General features: G+C 44.1%; 1 protein-coding gene and 3 non-coding genes across 5 annotated transcripts in view; all 4 read right to left on the bottom strand.

The window, feature by feature from the left end:
* Nucleotides 1-179: 179 nt before the first annotated feature.
* Nucleotides 180-268, bottom strand: LOC113024878 (small nucleolar RNA SNORD60). The gene has a single exon (XR_003272740.1). It is a non-coding gene; the product is annotated as a small nucleolar RNA SNORD60 (small nucleolar RNA).
* A 192-nt stretch (nucleotides 269-460) lies between these two features.
* Nucleotides 461-549, bottom strand: LOC113024879 (small nucleolar RNA SNORD60). The gene has a single exon (XR_003272741.1). It is a non-coding gene; the product is annotated as a small nucleolar RNA SNORD60 (small nucleolar RNA).
* A 3,929-nt stretch (nucleotides 550-4,478) lies between these two features.
* Nucleotides 4,479-17,694, bottom strand: part of LOC113024429 (caskin-2-like) — a 49,142-nt gene continuing 35,926 nt past the window's right edge. For both annotated transcript variants that reach the window (XM_026171528.1, XM_026171529.1), the window contains exons 16-22: nucleotides 15,502-15,609; nucleotides 14,880-14,981; nucleotides 14,614-14,752; nucleotides 11,548-12,350; nucleotides 10,815-11,472; nucleotides 8,713-9,334; nucleotides 4,479-6,460 (exon numbers count right to left, since the gene is read on the bottom strand). In XM_026171528.1, coding sequence (XP_026027313.1) covers nucleotides 6,364-6,460; nucleotides 8,713-9,334; nucleotides 10,815-11,472; nucleotides 11,548-12,350; nucleotides 14,614-14,752; nucleotides 14,880-14,981; nucleotides 15,502-15,609 — 2,529 coding nt within the window. In that variant the 3' untranslated portion in view covers nucleotides 4,479-6,363. The remainder of the gene's footprint in view (nucleotides 6,461-8,712; nucleotides 9,335-10,814; nucleotides 11,473-11,547; nucleotides 12,351-14,613; nucleotides 14,753-14,879; nucleotides 14,982-15,501; nucleotides 15,610-17,694) is intronic.
* Nucleotides 16,761-16,832, bottom strand: trnap-cgg (transfer RNA proline (anticodon CGG)). Its single transcript has one exon. It is a non-coding gene; the product is annotated as a tRNA-Pro (tRNA).

The raw sequence follows: 17,694 nt of genomic DNA, 5'->3' as shown, positions 1-17,694 counted from the left end.
GGTGTTGAGTTTTTCTCGTCACTGGCTCTCCCACATGCATCGCATATAAACAGACTTACCGTAAAGAAACTAGATCACCATCTGCCATCCTGAGTCGGGCTGTAAACAAGAGGAGCAGCTCAGTTATTATTCACATAAAGACATTCGTAGCATCACATGGTATTACAGGATTACTCCAGAAGCCTCAGAGAAAAGCTGGAATCAGGAGCTGAAGCTCAGCTCTCATAGTAGGTGTCAGAAAAGATTGTTTAGTTTGTCATCACAGGCTGAAAATGTTCGAGTACCAGCATCTTATACAGACTCACCTGATCTCAGACCAGCATGAAAGCCCATTTCTCAGGACCATGTGGCAAAATACAGCCTACTTCCAGTCACCTTCCTCTCACCTGGAAAACATAGTTGTTTTTAAAGATGAAGGCAACGTGACAATTCATCATAAAAACATTTATCATAAATAACTGAGCCTCAGAGAAAAGCTGGAATCAGGAGCTGGAGTTCAGCTCTCATAGTAGGTGTCAGAAAAGTTTATTTAGTTTGTCGTCACAGGCTGGAACCGGTTCGTTTGTTAAGAGAAGAAGAAAGAAGAAAAAAGGCTCACCGGCTGTTTTCTTCTTGCTCTGCTTTCATCTCCAGGTGATCACATTGTTCTCCGACTGCATTCAGCCAGCCTTCAGTCTGCTAAACAGCCCTGTGCATTCTCCAGCCTCTGCACTGTCATCCAATCCCACCGTGAAGGCTGAAAAACAAGACACAAACACAATGATCTTAATCATGAGCAGAAGGCACTTCATGCGCTTTGGAAATTGATTACTGGAGCCTCAAATGACTTGCAAATCTTGCTTTGTTGTAGTAAAACAGGCTGAAAGGCACATTTGTAAAGGTCGCACGGCAGAAGGAGCTTTTTATTTTAACAGAGACAAATCCAAACGCCCCCCCAAAACCCTTCAACCAACCGCTACGAGTGTGTACAACCGAGACGATGTGTGTAGTAATTCAGAAACTGCGTCATGAGTTTGTCCAGCAGTGTTGCTCAGACTTTGAGGGTACTCACTGTCTGCAACATGTAGCATAAACTGTATATAAAAGGACACAGTCAGTGACACTTTGACTTTATGACACCTCAAGCAAAAGATTTCTGGCATTACCATTATTATTAATAATAATACATTTTTAAACCAGACACTCCCAAATTTCCCCTTGTGGGACAATTAAAGGATTATTCTATTCTTATTCTTTGTAAATAGCACATCTGACTGTGAGACTCACAGGCCCATTATACTCGCCCTCATTTGCTAAAGTGTCGTCACATGCCACACTTTGGCATTGTGTCAGCTGGTTGGCACATCTCAATTTTTTTTAAGCCTCACATGAGAGCTACCGCCACTGTGTTGAAAATCTGAGTGTATGATCGTGTCACTGTTAATAATGAAATAAAACCCTTCTCTGCTTCCAGTGTTGATGTCTACACCCACAATGTAGCAGTGGCAACATTGCAGTGTGTACTCATACCCTTGGTGTTGGTGTAAATGCTACAGAGCTGTGGCGACATCACCATTTGAGCACCACATAACCAATGCAGCAAGCATAAAGGGGCCCAAGCAGGTCCACTGTAAAGCATATCCTGCTTCATCAGGTTTATTAGCAATGAAACAAATTCTTCAGGAAAATGTTTGCTTCTTTCCTCTGACCTCAGTAATGTCATTTTTGCATAGATGTCTAGAAAGCTGTTTACCCCCTGCTGACAATTAGGCAAAAGTGCAGCTCTAAGGCATTTAATAACGTTCAGGCGCCAATGTTATGTCCATCTTTTATATACAGTCTATGACATGTATCAGGCTAAACACACAGCTGAGCATTCATACACAGAAAGAATGCATTAATTAAATGTGTAATGAGTGAATCAGGGAATCTTTTACTTTGCGCAGAATTGCTTAAAATATTTGTTGCAGAATTGAACAACAACTGGTTCCACAAAGACGTGAAAACCGTGACCCTTAAAGTAATTTTGAAGAATAGCTAAATGGATCCGTCATTTAACTAAAGTGTTGCTTAATCCAGTGAATGCACTTTAAAAATCGGAGCACAAGTTCTACTTTTTCGCCACATGGTTGCACGTGCTTGCGATGTAAGTCGCTGTACACTTCCTCCACGTGCAGACCCAGTACTCACCTCGTTCACTCTTAACCGCCGTCCTTTGAAGTATTTAGCGAAGCAGACCAGATCGTTTCGGCCTTTTTTGCTTCCATGTTGTGTGTTTATAGTATATAGTCTTCAAAGGTCCATCGTCTGCTCGGGCTGAGAAGGAAAAGACCTGCATGCCCGCCTGAAGTCCCTCACATACCCTCTCAGGGTTAAAGCCCCTCCCCCGTGTCCTATCATTTCCGGGCTAACTGTTAGCTGCAGAGCTAGCTTAATTGTTTCTGCTGGGGGGGGGGGTCGCTTTTTTTTTGTCCCTGTTTTTGTTTACTGGGTCTTCATTGATATGCGGGCATGAGAACAACGAGTTATTGTAAACTGTAATTAGAAACAAAGTTAACGCTGTCGGCATATTTCAGATGCGCAAGGTCCAAGGCATCATGGGACTTGTAGTTCATCGTGGTCAATGAACCCTTTCAAGCCTGAACCATTATAACTGCCATAAAATCATTTTCTGACTTTCTTTCTTTTTTTTTTTAATTGAGTGTTTATTGAAACTTCTGACTTTTTACAATCATTTGCTACATCTGGCATTTTTCTTTTTTTGGTAATTTATTAGGAATTTCAGGCAGGAAATTAAGAAAATTCAAGTATCACTAGTTAATAGTTAATAGTAAAAAAAAAATCTCTCTCTCTCTCTCTATATATATATATAGACCTTTAACTCCCAGCAGGCATGATGACATAACAGGACAATGTGGATAAACTCAAAAAGTGCAACCACAGATAAACCCAGCCTGCATGTCAGCATCCTTTAATCAGTTGGGCCCCTGTACCTGTGTGCACATATCACATGTAGAAAGCCATGTTAACAACAAACACCTGTCTGAAAGTGTAAAATCTCACTGAGAATAATACTATTAATCATGTACTGGACTTTTCATTGGGTGAACAAAAGGTGTGGCTCCTCCTATGGTGCAGTGAAAAATCAGTGCTGCACAGGAATGTGCCTGGAATTTGTTTTTACACGATTTGAAGGTTATAAAAACTGGCCTGTCACCTTATTTGTAGTTTTACCTGTCAACAGCAATATACCATATGTAATTGTAGTTAACTGGCATAGCTAGATCTGCAGAATATAGAAACAATGTAGTAATAAGACTGGATATATAATATAATGTTGACTGCAGACTCACTTTGTTAGGTGCACCTGTTTAACTGCTTATCAATGCTGATATCTAATCAATGACAGTGCAGCAACTCAGTGCATTAGGCATTTAGACATGGTTAAGATGACCTGCTGAAGTTCAAACTGAGCATTGGAACAGAGAAAAAAAGCTGATTAAAGTGACATGGCTGTTGGTGCCAGACAGACAGCAGATATTTCAGTAACTGCTCATCTACTGGGATTTTCCCATACAGCCATTTCTAGAGGTTACAGAAAATGTTCTGAAAAAGAAAAAATATTCAGTGAGCAGCAGATCTCTGTGTAAAAATACCTTTTTGATGTCAGAGGTCAGAGTGTGTAATGAATGCTATGCAGAAGAGCATCTCTGAATGCACAACACCTCAAACGTGGAAGCAGATGGACAGCAGCAGCAGAAGACCTCACCGGTTGTCACTCCTATCAGCTAAGGAAAGGAAACTGAGGCTGCGATTCAGCAAAACTGGTCAGGAACATTATGCAGGATGGGTCCATGAGTCCTCCATTAGACACTTCATTTCCTTCATCCTGGTGTTTTCTTCTGCTGCAGGTTGTAGGTTTTTTTTGTTTTGTTTTTTTTGCAGTTTCTGCATATTCGAAACCTGTCACACACATCTCCGGTAATTTCAAGCACTGTACAGCTCATTTAAGTTATAGAGTCTGATTGAAAAACAAAGGCCAGGGCAACATTTCCTTAATATTAGCTGGCAAACAATCACCAACATTTCTAATGGGGGTAATCAACCCCTGTGTCCCCACTGAAATCCCCACATATGGCAAAGGCATTTTCTTTTTTCCACATTGCTTAAATTTCTGTGTCACACGTCAGTGAGTAGAAATAGCCAAAATACACATTACCTGTTCAGTTATATTTTATCGCTGTACGCTCGGGTTTGGGTAGGTAATAAATCTTGTTCTGCAATTTATAACAGTATTTTGCCTGAAAATTCAATGCATTCGGTCTTAAAAATGGAGATAGATTCACTTAGGTTTCTGATTCTTTTGGAGAGCATTCCAAAAGCAGCAAAATTATTACCAGAGGATTTTCCACTGACATGTTCTGCCATTGTGTGCGGGTGAAGTGACTCGGGCGTAATCAGGCCTGCTGTAGAAGGCGAGATGCAAAAGAACAACTGCGAAAGAGTAGCATCCGGTTTATTTATTTTTTTTACATTTATTCTCATCACAGCTGTACAGGAATGCATCGTCACAGCAGAAACACAACCTAAACCCAACCAACATGGCACAACAGCCGTCACAACACATCCAGAACTCGACCAGAAGCTCACCTCAATGCCTACAGCCATTATCGTTATTGTTATTATTAATAGTATTCACATAGATCCATCTGTCTCTCAAATATATCATCTTTGTTTTCAAAGAGCATAAAAATACAAGTGGACTCTTCATTGGGGGATGAACACTGGTGGTTGATCCACTGTCTGGCTAACACTGGGGGGGTTTGAGGGGGGGGGCTCTGAGTGGGCCACTAAAAACCAGGGATTCAAGGAGGAGCGGAGCCAACTTATTACAGCTTACGGGGGGACTTACATGGGCTGGTTTTAAATGGGGTAGACAAGCTGACTAATTTTAGAGGTCGTATATAGAAGCTATTCAGACATCACAGACACAAAAGGGCTTGTAAGGAACCCAAAAAACCCCCAATAAATATGTTAAAGTATGGAACAAAAACCAAACAAACCAAAAAACTGAATATATGAAGAACACTACGAAGGCACAGAGAGATGTAGAGTTAACAAACCAGACACAGAGGGAGATTGTAAAAAAACAAAAAGTGGGGGAGACGAGATTCAAGGTGGGCCAATTAGAGGCAGTTTCACTAACCAACACTAGAGGGAGCCATAACAGCTCAAATACCCAGGTATACTATAAACTCTATGTATGTATACTGGATGTACTATATAAAGCATTGAAATATAGGTTTATCTTTTATAAACACTGTTCACTGCAGCAGGACAAAGGGATATACCGCATGAGTGTGCTTGTAAATATTTATATATATATATAATATATGTTCATGGGTGTGGTGTGTGTGTGTATGTGTGTGTGTGTGCAGATTCATTTTCAAGCAAACCTCCGCAGCTGGAGTTAACCGCCAACAAAGCTGAAGACTAGCAAGATGTAATAAGTGTGTGCATGGGTGTGTGCGTGCGAGTGTCTCAAAACTCATGGACACACATCTATATCATCTTTCTGATCATTACAACAACTACTGTACGAGAGGGAGGACACTGACGTGAGCATCAGCAGGGACTACACACGACGACGACAACGGCAACGGCAGCAACAACAACAACAACATGAACAGAGACGACACACAGGGAGTCAGGAAGTCCGGCTAACCATAATCCTCCACTGGAACAGAAGAGAAATAGAGGCTACGAGTTGACTGGAAAAATGCATCCTTTTGACGCTGCAGGAGCGAATCGGGCACAGAAAGCGGCCCGCCTCTCTCCCCGTGTGCTTTTATAAATCTTCTTGGACGTCTCATCAGTATCTACCTTGTCTATCTATGTATCTAGCTATCTAGCTATCTCCCTGCCAGATGGATAGTGTGCTTATTTTGCAAGCAATATGCTTATCTGCTGTCTCCCTGTCTGACTGAGTCAGCATGTCAGTCCAAGTCTGTAGAGATCAAAGGATGAGGAAAATGATTGTGCTTCTCATGGTTCACACAGCCATCTGAGGCCGGGTGGCAGCGGAGGCGGCGGCGGTGACATGCTGAGCTGCAGAGGTCAGAGGTTGTGTGGGAGCGGCCTCCTTGCACCAGGAGGCGTACTAGAGCTACTGCACCAGACAAAGAGGACCCCCCCCCCCACTCCCCTCGTCAGTACTGTACAAGGCTACATGAGAAAGCGCTCACGCACGCACGAGGGGGCGCACGCTCGGACACACACTCTCCGCGCCGGCACTGAGCCTCGGGAGAGTTTTCTTACACCTACGCATGATGAGGGGGGAGGCGAGGGAAAGGGCTTGTAGGAAAATGAGATGCGTGCAGCAGATCAGTCCAGCATCGCATCCAGTTGGTCTGCCAAGTCGTCAAACATGCTGCCAATGTCGTCCAAGATGGAGACTGTTGCTTTTTTTCCGGAGAGAGAGCTGGAAGTTGGGCGAGAATAAAAGAAGGGTTCGGTTAGTGCTGAGGCATACAGCAAAGAATCAGAGATGGAAAGTGGAGGGATTTGAGAGGATGCAAATATCTAACACTGATCGCACATTAGCTACTTTGAATGACCTTCTGTGACCTAAGTTGTCACCGGTGATGACCTCTAACCCCAGGCAATAAGAATATGTATATTTTGTTTGTTTGTTTTTGTTCAAATTTTAAGTTCAAGATAAAGTTTTGGCAGTCAGGGAACAAAGAAATAGATCATAGCAAAAGTTTTTCACATTTCTTTCAAAATACAGGGTTAAGGTCTTATTTCCACATATAAGGACTTAGACCAGCTAACATTCCAGCTCCTGAGTATAAATTCCGTGCGATGTTGGATTAAGTGGTTGTGCAAACTGTCTGCAGCATTTACCAGTGCTGCTTCTTGCATGCACCCTCACATAAAACCACGTGGAGATATATCCAGAGGTGTGAATGTGTGTGAAGCAGATTACTTCCTGTTGCATGCTGCATGTCAGACAGTCCTGACCTAATTCTCCCAAAACTGTCCAAAGTTCATGTGTTTAAGCTTGTTCTGTGTTGTGCTTATTCACTTGTGAATACAGGGCCGGTATTACCGATACCAGCATCAACACTAATGCTTTCAATTATACATAATACTTTTAACTTAGAGTAGTGTGTGTCATGATTCATGAGGTGAGTCATCATCAGTTTGCAAATTCTGAACACACTTTGCTGATCACTAATTTAACGATTTAAATGAGCTATAGGCTATAAATAAAACAGACCTGACAGTCAACACAAAAAGGTTGAGACATTTTTCAAAGTGCATGTCTGAGGAATATTTTTCATTTCCCCCAAAATAATTTATTTAACACAGTTCACTGAGCTACATACTTAACTTAGAGGATAGAAGCAAAGTATCTTACCCTGATAGTATTGATCCAATACCAATACCAGTGTCGGATCGATACTACTACGCCCACCTCTAGTTGAAGCAGCTAAAGATGCCAGAGGAGTCATTTGGATAGTTTCAGCTGGTAATATTTGATTTTTTTCCACCCAGCAAGTTTGTTTTCCTTCTAATTGTTTGTCTCCATGAATTCCAAAACCCATTTGGCTACTTAGCTATTCGATGCCCTGTTATATCTAACAGCAACCTTCTAGCTTTGTTGTCCTGTCATTATTGATAGTGGTGCAGTCGGCAATTCTTGGATTCACGACGCCTCCCCGAGTGGACTCGCAGCGTGTAATCCCCTTGCACTGTTTTTGGTCTTCTTCCTGACAGCCTCACTGCTTTGCTGTTCACTTTCCTTACAGTGAATCACAGAGCTGTTTTTAAAACAAAGGGAATGTTTACCACGGCCGCTGCTTTGCATTTAAATCATTGCGATCAAAACGCGGCACGGCTTTGTTTGTGAAGCAGCCGCAGGAAATGCAATTTCATCGTCCGTTTGCGTGCGCGACAAACATACCCATACGCACAAGCAAACCCTGGCTGGGTCCAGATTTTTGAATTCCTCCACTCCACTGAGTTGATCAACTGAGGGGGAATGAGTTGATGATATTAAACAAAAACAAATTTGGATCGCTGTTTTAAAGCAACTCATTGGATTAGAATAAAAGTGCTGCTTTATATCCTTCTCCTTCTTTGCCTTTTCAGCTGCACTGGAATAACTGCTGATAGCTAATGGGGAAAAACATATATCCCCTTCCTGTTTTGGTTTTCACAGGAGATCAAACAAAACTTCAAACCCATAGATCAGGGCTGTCAAATGTAAGGTTTGACAATCTGAGCATCTTACCAGAAGATTTTCTGTTTTTTTACACATTTATCATGCAAAAAGCTGCTGAAGTTTCACTTCTTTTTCCTGTATCAAGATATGTCAGGGATTAAATATCTTTAACCTGGCAGAAAAGGGAGTTTCACTGGTTGGGCCCACTTAAGATCAATGGCTACATCCATGTTTTGTACTGTCTATACTCAAACCAGGAGTGTGTGTATATTTCTCACAATCTTGAGCTTGATGTCAACACGAGCCTCGGGAGTCCTTTCTGTACAGCACTAGCACTTCCATTACACTGAAGCCTGTAATAAGCTGTCTCAATTTGCAGCTCTACACCGCGTCAAGTTATTTATGATCTAATCCCTTTGTCATTAGGTTTGGTGCCAACATGCAGTCCCGATGAATATAAATCTCCTTTCAGTGGGAAAATGAGATTTGCTTCTAGTACTCACTCATTTTGTGTGTCCTCCTCTTTGATCTGATGCTCCACAGCCTCCAGAGCTGCAGCCAAAGAGGCGCTGGTCTCCTCCAGCCGATGCTGAACCTCTCCCTCCTGCTCTCCTTCCCCTGCTCGACTCTCCACACTGTCGCTCTTTGAGGACTTCCTCTCCAGCTCCTTCAAAGCCCCGTCCTCGGCTCTGCTTCTCTCCTCTTCCTGCTCTTTGTGCCTCCTGTGCTCTCGCTCTCTCCTCCTTTCCTCTTCATCTCGCCTCCTATCCTCTTCCTCCTCCACTTCCCGCAAGCCCAACAGGTCGATGGAGAGACCGGTGATCGAGGAGCGTGGAGGTTTGACGGGGTGCGGTGAGGGAGTGGACGGACTCTGGGCTGGAGAAGGGGAAGTGAGAGGGAGCCCGGGTGAGAGGCAGGGAGCGGAGGGGGTGTCGGGGGCTGGAAGAGGGGCGGCAGAGAGCGGAGAGGAGGGTTTGGGGGCCGGGGTGGGGCTGGCTGCAGCCGGGCTGGTAGCGGCGGGGCTCGGGCTCATGGTTGCTGAAGCTACTATTGCTTTGCCAGGTTTAGGTGCTGTCGGAGGCCCACGCGGCTTCGGGGACACGGGGGGAGGGACACGCTTCGACTCTGCTCAGAGAGAATCACAAAGAACGACGTCATTTTTCTCACATAGATGATATCTATTTCTCTGAAGAATCAAAACAAAGAGACTGCTGTTATCGATTATTGATTTTTTAAAAATGTTTTAGTCTTTGAGCACCTTTGTTTCCTGGCATAGTTTACTTGCCTGGTTTTGAATTTACAGAGCAACAGAAACATTTCAGTTTTTAATACTGAATGACTTAATGAGGTTTTGACCCGTGTGTGACCAAAAAGCGTCAGCTAATCGAGTGGCAGCAAATCATGTCCTGAAATGCTCAGCACGACCTGCTCAACTTCAAACTGAGCAGAAAAGAGAAAGAAAGAAGATTTAAGTGGCTTTTGATGTGGGATGTTTGTTTGTTGGTGCTTGTCGGGCAGGTCTGATGACTTCAGAAGCTGCTGGGATTTTCCCCACACAACCATCTCTATGGTTTAAGGGAAAATATCTAGCCAGCTGCAGTTCTCAAGGTGAAAAAGCTTTGTTGATGTCACAGGTGGGAGGAGAATGGCCAGAGTGCTCTGAGTTGACAGGAAGTCAACAGTAACTCAAATAACCACTGGAGTGTAAAAGAGCACTTCTGAACACAGCGAGGGATAACAACTGTAAACGCTTATGGAGCCACCGCATGTGATGAATTCTAACTCTTTTACTAATCACTGATTTCATGCAGAGTACAAGGCTACACATAAAGCAGGATGTCTTTGGATTAAATGACATTAATTTAAAAACAATGTTTGTCATGAATATGAACAGATGTTAATGATATTTAAATTAAGGTAACACGGAAAATAATATAATAGGACCTTTTATATTTGCTGTACTCAACTATGCAATGTGTGTTATAAGCCAAGTTAATTAATATTAACTATATTTTATTAAACATGTGGGTAGTGAGCTGTATGTGTCTGAGTTTAGAAGAGAAGAAAAATGGTCCCATCCGTTTTTTTGGTTCTTCCTGTGAAATGGGAGTTTTTCTTCCCTACTCTCGCCAAATGTTTGCTCATAGGGGGTCGTCTGATTGTTGGGATTTTTCTGTTGGATTGTAGAGTCTTTAACATATAATACAAAGCTCCTTGAGGCGACTGTTTTTGTGATTTGACCTTGACTTTCATTGTTAGTGCCCAAGGTCAAAAGGTTTCACGAAACCATATCCAGTATTATATAATATGAAAGGCCATTGAGGAAGCGATACAATGCACTTTTTGTTTGTTCAATACGAAACCGTACGTCATCAACATAAGATGACGCCATAACAGGCTGATGTCAGCATGTTGTAATAAAACATCATAAAACATCAAAGGTTTTATGGGGGGAGTTGCGTGTTCTTCTTTTCTGTCTCTGTTTCCACTTTCTCCACCAAATAAAGGCAGAAATTAATAAATATTTAAACGCCCTAAGTATAGGATTTTGATTTTCTGACACAGAAGTTAAATTCAGTGACCATGTGTTGTGTGTGTGTCTCACCGGGGCTCTGGGCCAGCTCAGCAGTGTCAGGCCCGGGTATGGGGACCCTACGAGTCGGAGTCGGGGGGTCAGCTTGCGGCTTCTTCAGGGTGACAGTGGATGGTTTGGGTGAAACTGGTGGCTTCAGAGACTTCCTAGCTTCCATCCACTCACAGCTCTCCTTGTTGGTCTCCGTCCTCTCGGAGATCTCAGACACCGGCCTCCGCCTCAGGATCACGCCGCCGTTCTGCTGCGGCTCGCTTTCAATTTTACGGCAGCTATCTATTTGACTGATAGGAGAATCTGATTGGTTATTGCTTTGAATGAGATGCTCCGTGTGCTCAGTCGTGCGTGGCCTCCTGCGTATGGTGTCAGAGCCAGTAGTCGTGGTAACAACCGTGGTAGACACAGATGCAGGAGCTTCAGAGTCCGCGGCCACAGGACGCGGCTTCCTCCGGAGCGTCGCTGTGCCGTCTGTGATCTCTGATGCTGAGGTGAGCACGGTGGAGCGGGGCCGAGGCTCGGGGCGTCGCGGGACCGGTTGCTGAGGTAATTGGTCAGACTGATCTCCAGGGAGGCCTTCGGGTCCACTGATGGTCCTGCGACGATTTAAAACATCATCTTCTTCAGATCCGAGACCTCCTGCGCCTGCCTGGCGACGAAGAAGCGGCGGACTCACCTGTAGATCACATCACTGTTAGACATGTAGCCCAAAAAACTCATACATTTGACTCTCACAGTCACTGTCACCCACCTGCAGGTAGTTCGTGCTGCTTCCCAGATTCTTCGGCAGCGTTTTGGTTCCACTCACGATGGATGTTTCCAGCATGGCCGCGAGGCTGCGAACACTCCCAGAAGCTCCGTCTGACCTCTCCAAGCCTGCTGACTCCTGAGCCCTTAAAGCAGCTCCCAGGCTGCCGCAGTCACTAGCTCGCCGCTCTCGATAGGTTGGCAGCCCGAGCAGTCCCTCCACCTGCCCCTCGCCCTCCCCGTCACCCCCGGTAATGGAAGAACAGGACCGTTTAGGAGGTGTTGGGGGCCGACCTTTCCTACGCGGGCGAAGGGTAACAGATGATTGGCTGCGGTTAACAGTGACATCATTAGCGGCAGCGGTATGTGAAGAGCTGCTGCGGCACACGGTGGCATATCTAGAGTCTGATTCCGAGCCAATTAGACTGTGAGTTCTCCGTCGCTCTTCCTCCACGTTGGGCAGCCTCAGCAGAGGTACTGCCGAGTCTGCTGTCGACTGCTGGGTGGATGGCCGCGGCCGAGCCCTGGGGGAAGCCTGCTGGGTCCGAGTGTGCGGGGGCGTTTGCGGTGGGGTTTGAGTCGGTGTGTGGGGAGGGGTCTGTGTGTGTGCGAGACCTGGGCGAGGTTTGGCCCGAGGGCTGGGCACCCCGTCCCTCTGCTTCCTCGCCTCTTTCCGCAGCTCTGATGTAGTGCTGCCGCCTGGGCTGGATGGAGGTGTAGAGGGGCTCTGAGGAGGCTCGGAGCCACTTTCTCCTCTCTGAAGCTCCTTCAGCCGCTTCACTCCCAACATTATCTTCTTCTGATGACCTGAGGGGGGGCAGGAGTGCGGGGCAAAACAGAGGATTGTGAGAAGAGAATAAGCTATATTTACACTGCAAAGCTAGGAGAGAGTGGCATTTCTGCATAAAAGCCACCATGAAATACAAATTTACATTTTCTTGAAAACTGCAAATCTTTAATGGCAACCTCATTCTGCACTAGTCATGCAGATTAAAACTAACCCAAAGGTTTTGGAACAATTCCAAAAAGTTGAATAATAATTACATCTCTGTATAGGTTTGTTTTGTTTTTTAACAGTATTATCCAAGTAGGATCTGATATCCTCGTGTTGTTCCCACATCATCATCATCATCATGGACATTATGAACAATGCTGGGCATCCTCTGCACACGGCCATTAACAACCAGAAGAGTCTGTTCAGTGACAGGTTGCTTCTCCCCAAGACAAGAACTAACAGACTTAAAAACTCCTTTGTCCCACACGCCATCAGACTGTTTAACTCCTCTCTGGAGGGGAGAGGGAGGGGAAACAGGAGGACAAAGGAGGGGGGAACAACTAAGCTGTAGTGCCTCTTCACCTCACTGTACAATACCTTGTGCAATACTTTTTGTAAATAGTCAACAGTGCAATAGACTCAATACTTGAAATGTGCAATTCACTTGTATTTTTTATTTTTTATTCCTATTTATTCTATTTATCCCCTTTGTATATTTTATTTATATTTGTCGCTGTATTTATATATGTGTGTGTGTGTGTGTGTGTGTGTGTGTGTGTGTGTATATATATATATATAACAATTCTGTAACTGTAACTTCGGTCGTTGTTGTGCTTTTTTTGGAAGTCGAATTTCCCAGAGGAACCCACCCGAGGGATTAATAAAGTTCTATCTTATCTTATCTTATCTTAAATGTTGTTCCAGGTTCAACATTGCAAGTGACCAATGACATTGTTGTGATGTCATACTTTTGCACCTTAAAAAAAATCTACTTAACTTGCAAGAAACCGCCTCTGTCCGCCAATCCAGCAATTTGAATTCGCTGCATTTCAGGATACTGTTCTTTAATACATGGTAAGCATTATACATATTGTCCTTGCAGCATTGGAATTTCATAAATGAATTAATCGCTTGGCTTGCAAAAGTTATTGTGTTATTGGTGGGACCGTTGCTAAGCAGCACTCCCACTCTATGTTATGTCCAAATTCTTCCTGGTTCATATCCTGCCCTGCACCGTTTGAAACGTCTAAACATTAAAATGACTGGCTCATGTGCACGCTGGCAGCCACACGCAAACATGGCGTTAGTGCGGAAGCTCTTCACGGTTTTTGACAAACTAAACCACAAAAACACTTGTAACATCCAACTTGCTCAGACATTTAAATCAACCTCACACAGAGCTCAGAGCCAGCCACAAGCCAGCAGCCTCGGTATGAGCAAAGGATCACTGCAGTTAAGAGGCAAATTACAGAGAAGAGGTTGAAGTCCTGTTATCTTGTTTTGTCATATGTAAAAGTCTCGAGCCACCCCTCAAACTTTTGTTTAATAATTTATTTTATTATTAAAATAATATTTTACATTGTAGAAAAGTTGGTTTTTTTGCTTGTATATGCTGAAAGCTATAGATTACAGCAAGAAAACTGGCAAAAATCTGTTCAATAGACTTCCATTATAATTTGATAAAGGATTTTTGGAGACAAGCAGAAGCAACCTGTGTTTTTATCTTTCTTCACTGACCACATTTTTCACACTAAAAACACAAATTTTGTGGAGCTACTTCTTGGGACTGTCACATTTTTTAAAGGAGGTAGATACGATTTACAGATTGGCAGCGAGAGCAGTGCCGAGACGATTTTTACATTTGTTTTGACAGCTGGTTACAATGAGTCACACAGAGCGTCTTCACCAGGTGCAAACAATAGACACTTAACAGGCTGAAGATGATGGGGCGCATAATCGTCTGTTATCGCTTTATTGGTTCATTTGAATCTCAACGTTCCCTCTGTGATGCATTTATACCTTTGTTCACATTAAATTCTTGTATCTCTCACACACAAATGGTTACACGTGATTATAGAGAACAGCTTGAAATGCGCTTCGACACATTTTAGCCAATTTAAAGCAATTGATCCATCTGTCTGTTCATATCTACGCAATTTCTAAACAACAAACACAGAACAAAGACACTAAGAGCGGCTAACAGGAACCCGGCTTCCTAATGAAGGGTCGCACTTTTCTATAGAACTTGTGTTATAATATATTGCCTATAATCTTAATAATGACGTTTTATCTTACCGAGCTTAGTGATGCCAATCTCTCGCAGATCTTCAAGGCTGATGTCCGAGACAAAGTCAATGTTCTCATAACCATTCTGCACGAGTACCTGGTAGTACTGACTAAGGCCCAGGTGAGACAGCCAGTCTGCCAGATTAGCCTTGATTAAACACAAAGACAGACAGACACAGGCACAGTTATGATGCTGCGTGAGCTGGATGCGTCTGTGCTCTTGTGTTCGTCCGACCTCCTTATTCTAGATTGTATGCAGCAGCTAACATCCTTACAGGCTTGTGGTCGGGCAGCCAGTCTGTGGAGGGCAGCTTGCTGATCTCTGATATTAACTTCTTTCGATGTCCGGGCTTCATGACCCCAATTGCCGTCAGATCCTTCAACGCAAAGCACACTCAGTCACATCATGAACTCACCACCTCTACTGGAGGTGTTTTTATTTTCATTTCTATTCAAATGTGAGCAGTTTTTACAGGCAACTCGGACATTTGCACACGTGATATGCCTTCGGGAATATTTTGGCTTTGGATAATCTCTGATGAGTGTCGCCTGTCCTTTGGGGACGTTTACATCATAGCACTGTGTTTGCTTCAGCGCACACATACACACACACAATCACATTAAAAACCACATTCAAGGACAAACACAGAGTAGTGTTTACAGCACAGACTGGAACACACGGCCATGTGTGAACACAGGTATGTAAATGAAGCAGACGGAGCATGAGAAGTGACTGGTTGAGGCTCAGGACTCACACCGGGGGGTCAGGTGACAGAGACAGGAGGGTCATGATGACATCATCCAGGTCAGTGGGGAGCTGATTTTTGATAGCTGTGCTGGGCGGAGCCTTGACAGACAAGGGGCGGGACGTGAGGGGGTCAGGGGTCATGACCTTACCTCAGGGGTCATGCGGCTAATGGTGTCTAGATCATATCCCGCGGTGAGGAAGTGGGTGGTGTAGAACTGCAGCTGAAACTCACCCAGCCACGCCACTACTGCCTGCTTCTAGAACAGAGAACACAGAGCGCTACTGCCTGCTTCTAGAAGAGTCCACAGGCCTCTTCTAGAGCCCGCTCTACAACACAGGAGAGAGGACTGTTCTAGAAGACAGCACAGAAACATCTAAGGAAATTCCCAAACGGAGCCCTAGCCAGCAAGGAAACTGAACCTACTCTGGAACACATGAAGGGGAGCCGTTCTAACTAAAAAGGGAATAAAACACAAGAAGAATAATCCCTCCAATTATTCAAACTCTGCCTGAAATGACTTCAAGACTGTCAGGAATAATAATAATAATAATAGTTTTTCCAAATAATGTTTCACTCCCACACAGTGCTCTTGGTTATCCTCTAGGGTTTGTACAAAGAGTAAGACACATTCTGGATAACAGATTACAAAGTAAGTGCAAATATAAGATGCCTGCTTGCTCCTAGTGTTAATTAGCCTCTTACGTTTTGAGATCTCTGCCACTGAGCTACATCCCACCATCATCTCAATTCATACTTTTCAGTCACATGACTGTTGCAGAGCACTACAGGGCAAAACACTGTCCCCGGGCAGGTCAATTAACAAATAGAAATACATAAAAGCATATCTTCAGTAAGCAAATTATACTCATACAAATATGTGGTTCCCTTTAGGGGTCGCCACACTGAATCATCTCACCCTGTCCTTAGCATTCTGTGTCACCCTAACCCTCCTCATGTCCTTCTTCACCTCATCCATGAACTTACTCTGTGTTCCTTCTCCTTTCCTCCTGCCTGGCAGCTCCATCTTCGACATCCTTTGTCCAACATACCCACTATCTCAGCCTTGTCTCTCTATCTTTGGCTCCGAGATGATCAACCTGAGCTGGCCCCCTCCATTCTGGTCAAAAACCTTGAAGTCTGGCACCTGTCTTTTTGTTATCCACATTATACGTCACAGCGGGTCTCACTACTTCCCTGTAAGCCTTCAATTTTACTCACCCTTCTAGCCTTTTGCCAAAAGCATCTTTATGAGATTTCCTTCATTTTTTTCATCTTCAGTGACCATCGTTAAACCAGACCTGCATCTAGTATGAAAATTTAATGTTTAACCTTGCAAATATTTCACATAGCCCTCCCTGTTGATCTGGACTTAGGTACCAGTACCTGGTTTGTGGGTGGATTAAATGAGGGCTCATCCGGGAGTTGAACCCGGGACCTCTCGCACCCGAAGCGAGAATCATACCCCTAGACCAATGAGCCAGTTATAATAATGGGCCCTCAGTTTCAGAATAACTATATACAACATTACTGGTTTCAAGGCAAAAATATGTTTATATAACATAAATCTTTTCATAACCTATTTCCATTTTCCAGTGTGCCAGATTGGAGTCTTTGCCTGCTGATTCTAGCCCTCGGGCATTTAAAAAAAACTCACAAACACAACAAAACAGATCGACTGGCCCTAAAAAGAAAGCCCCACAAGGATTACTACGTGCTCTGCTGCTGGTTAATTAGAGCTGGGCAAACTGTTCACAACATGAATATATCTTCATTCCCCTTCCTTGTATTTAGCGATGACGGAAGTCTTCGTGCTAGAGATCTCAAAACTCTAAGCACCTGATGTTGTGACACTACACCCTTCCAGGGGATTTGGGGTTAAATAAACCTTTAGGGGTCTAACAAAATAATCTTCTTTAAATCACTGGTAAATATGTGTTATATTTTCAGCGGTGTACATGTTATAGAGCGCTGCGTGAGGTCAGTCAGTGAGGAAACGCTAGGACGCAGCACGCAGATCAGCCCTGAGCTCCACAGAACACGCAGCACTGCCAGCAGCATGTGGGTGTCTCAGTGCGGTGTGAGGGCAGGGGAGGGAGGGAAAAGGGAGAGGGAAAGGGGGGAGGGACAGAAGGCAAGACAGCAACTGACTCCTCGATGTGTCTGTCACTCTGCCTGTCTCCATGGTGACACACTCGCATGCCCAGCCTCAGCGTGCCATCTTTTCAGGTGCAACACAACCACCGTGTTTCCCACTGAAACCCCACCATTGCAGACGTTCTTTCTGCTACTTGAGAAGAACCAGAAGCAAACGGAAAAATGGAAGCACCAGAATGAATCAATC

Source organism: Astatotilapia calliptera, chromosome 6, assembly GCF_900246225.1.
Source record: "Astatotilapia calliptera chromosome 6, fAstCal1.2, whole genome shotgun sequence".
Lineage (NCBI taxonomy): Eukaryota > Metazoa > Chordata > Actinopteri > Cichliformes > Cichlidae > Astatotilapia > Astatotilapia calliptera.
Note: the sequence above shows the minus strand (reverse complement) of the source record. Positions and strands in the feature narration are given on the sequence as shown.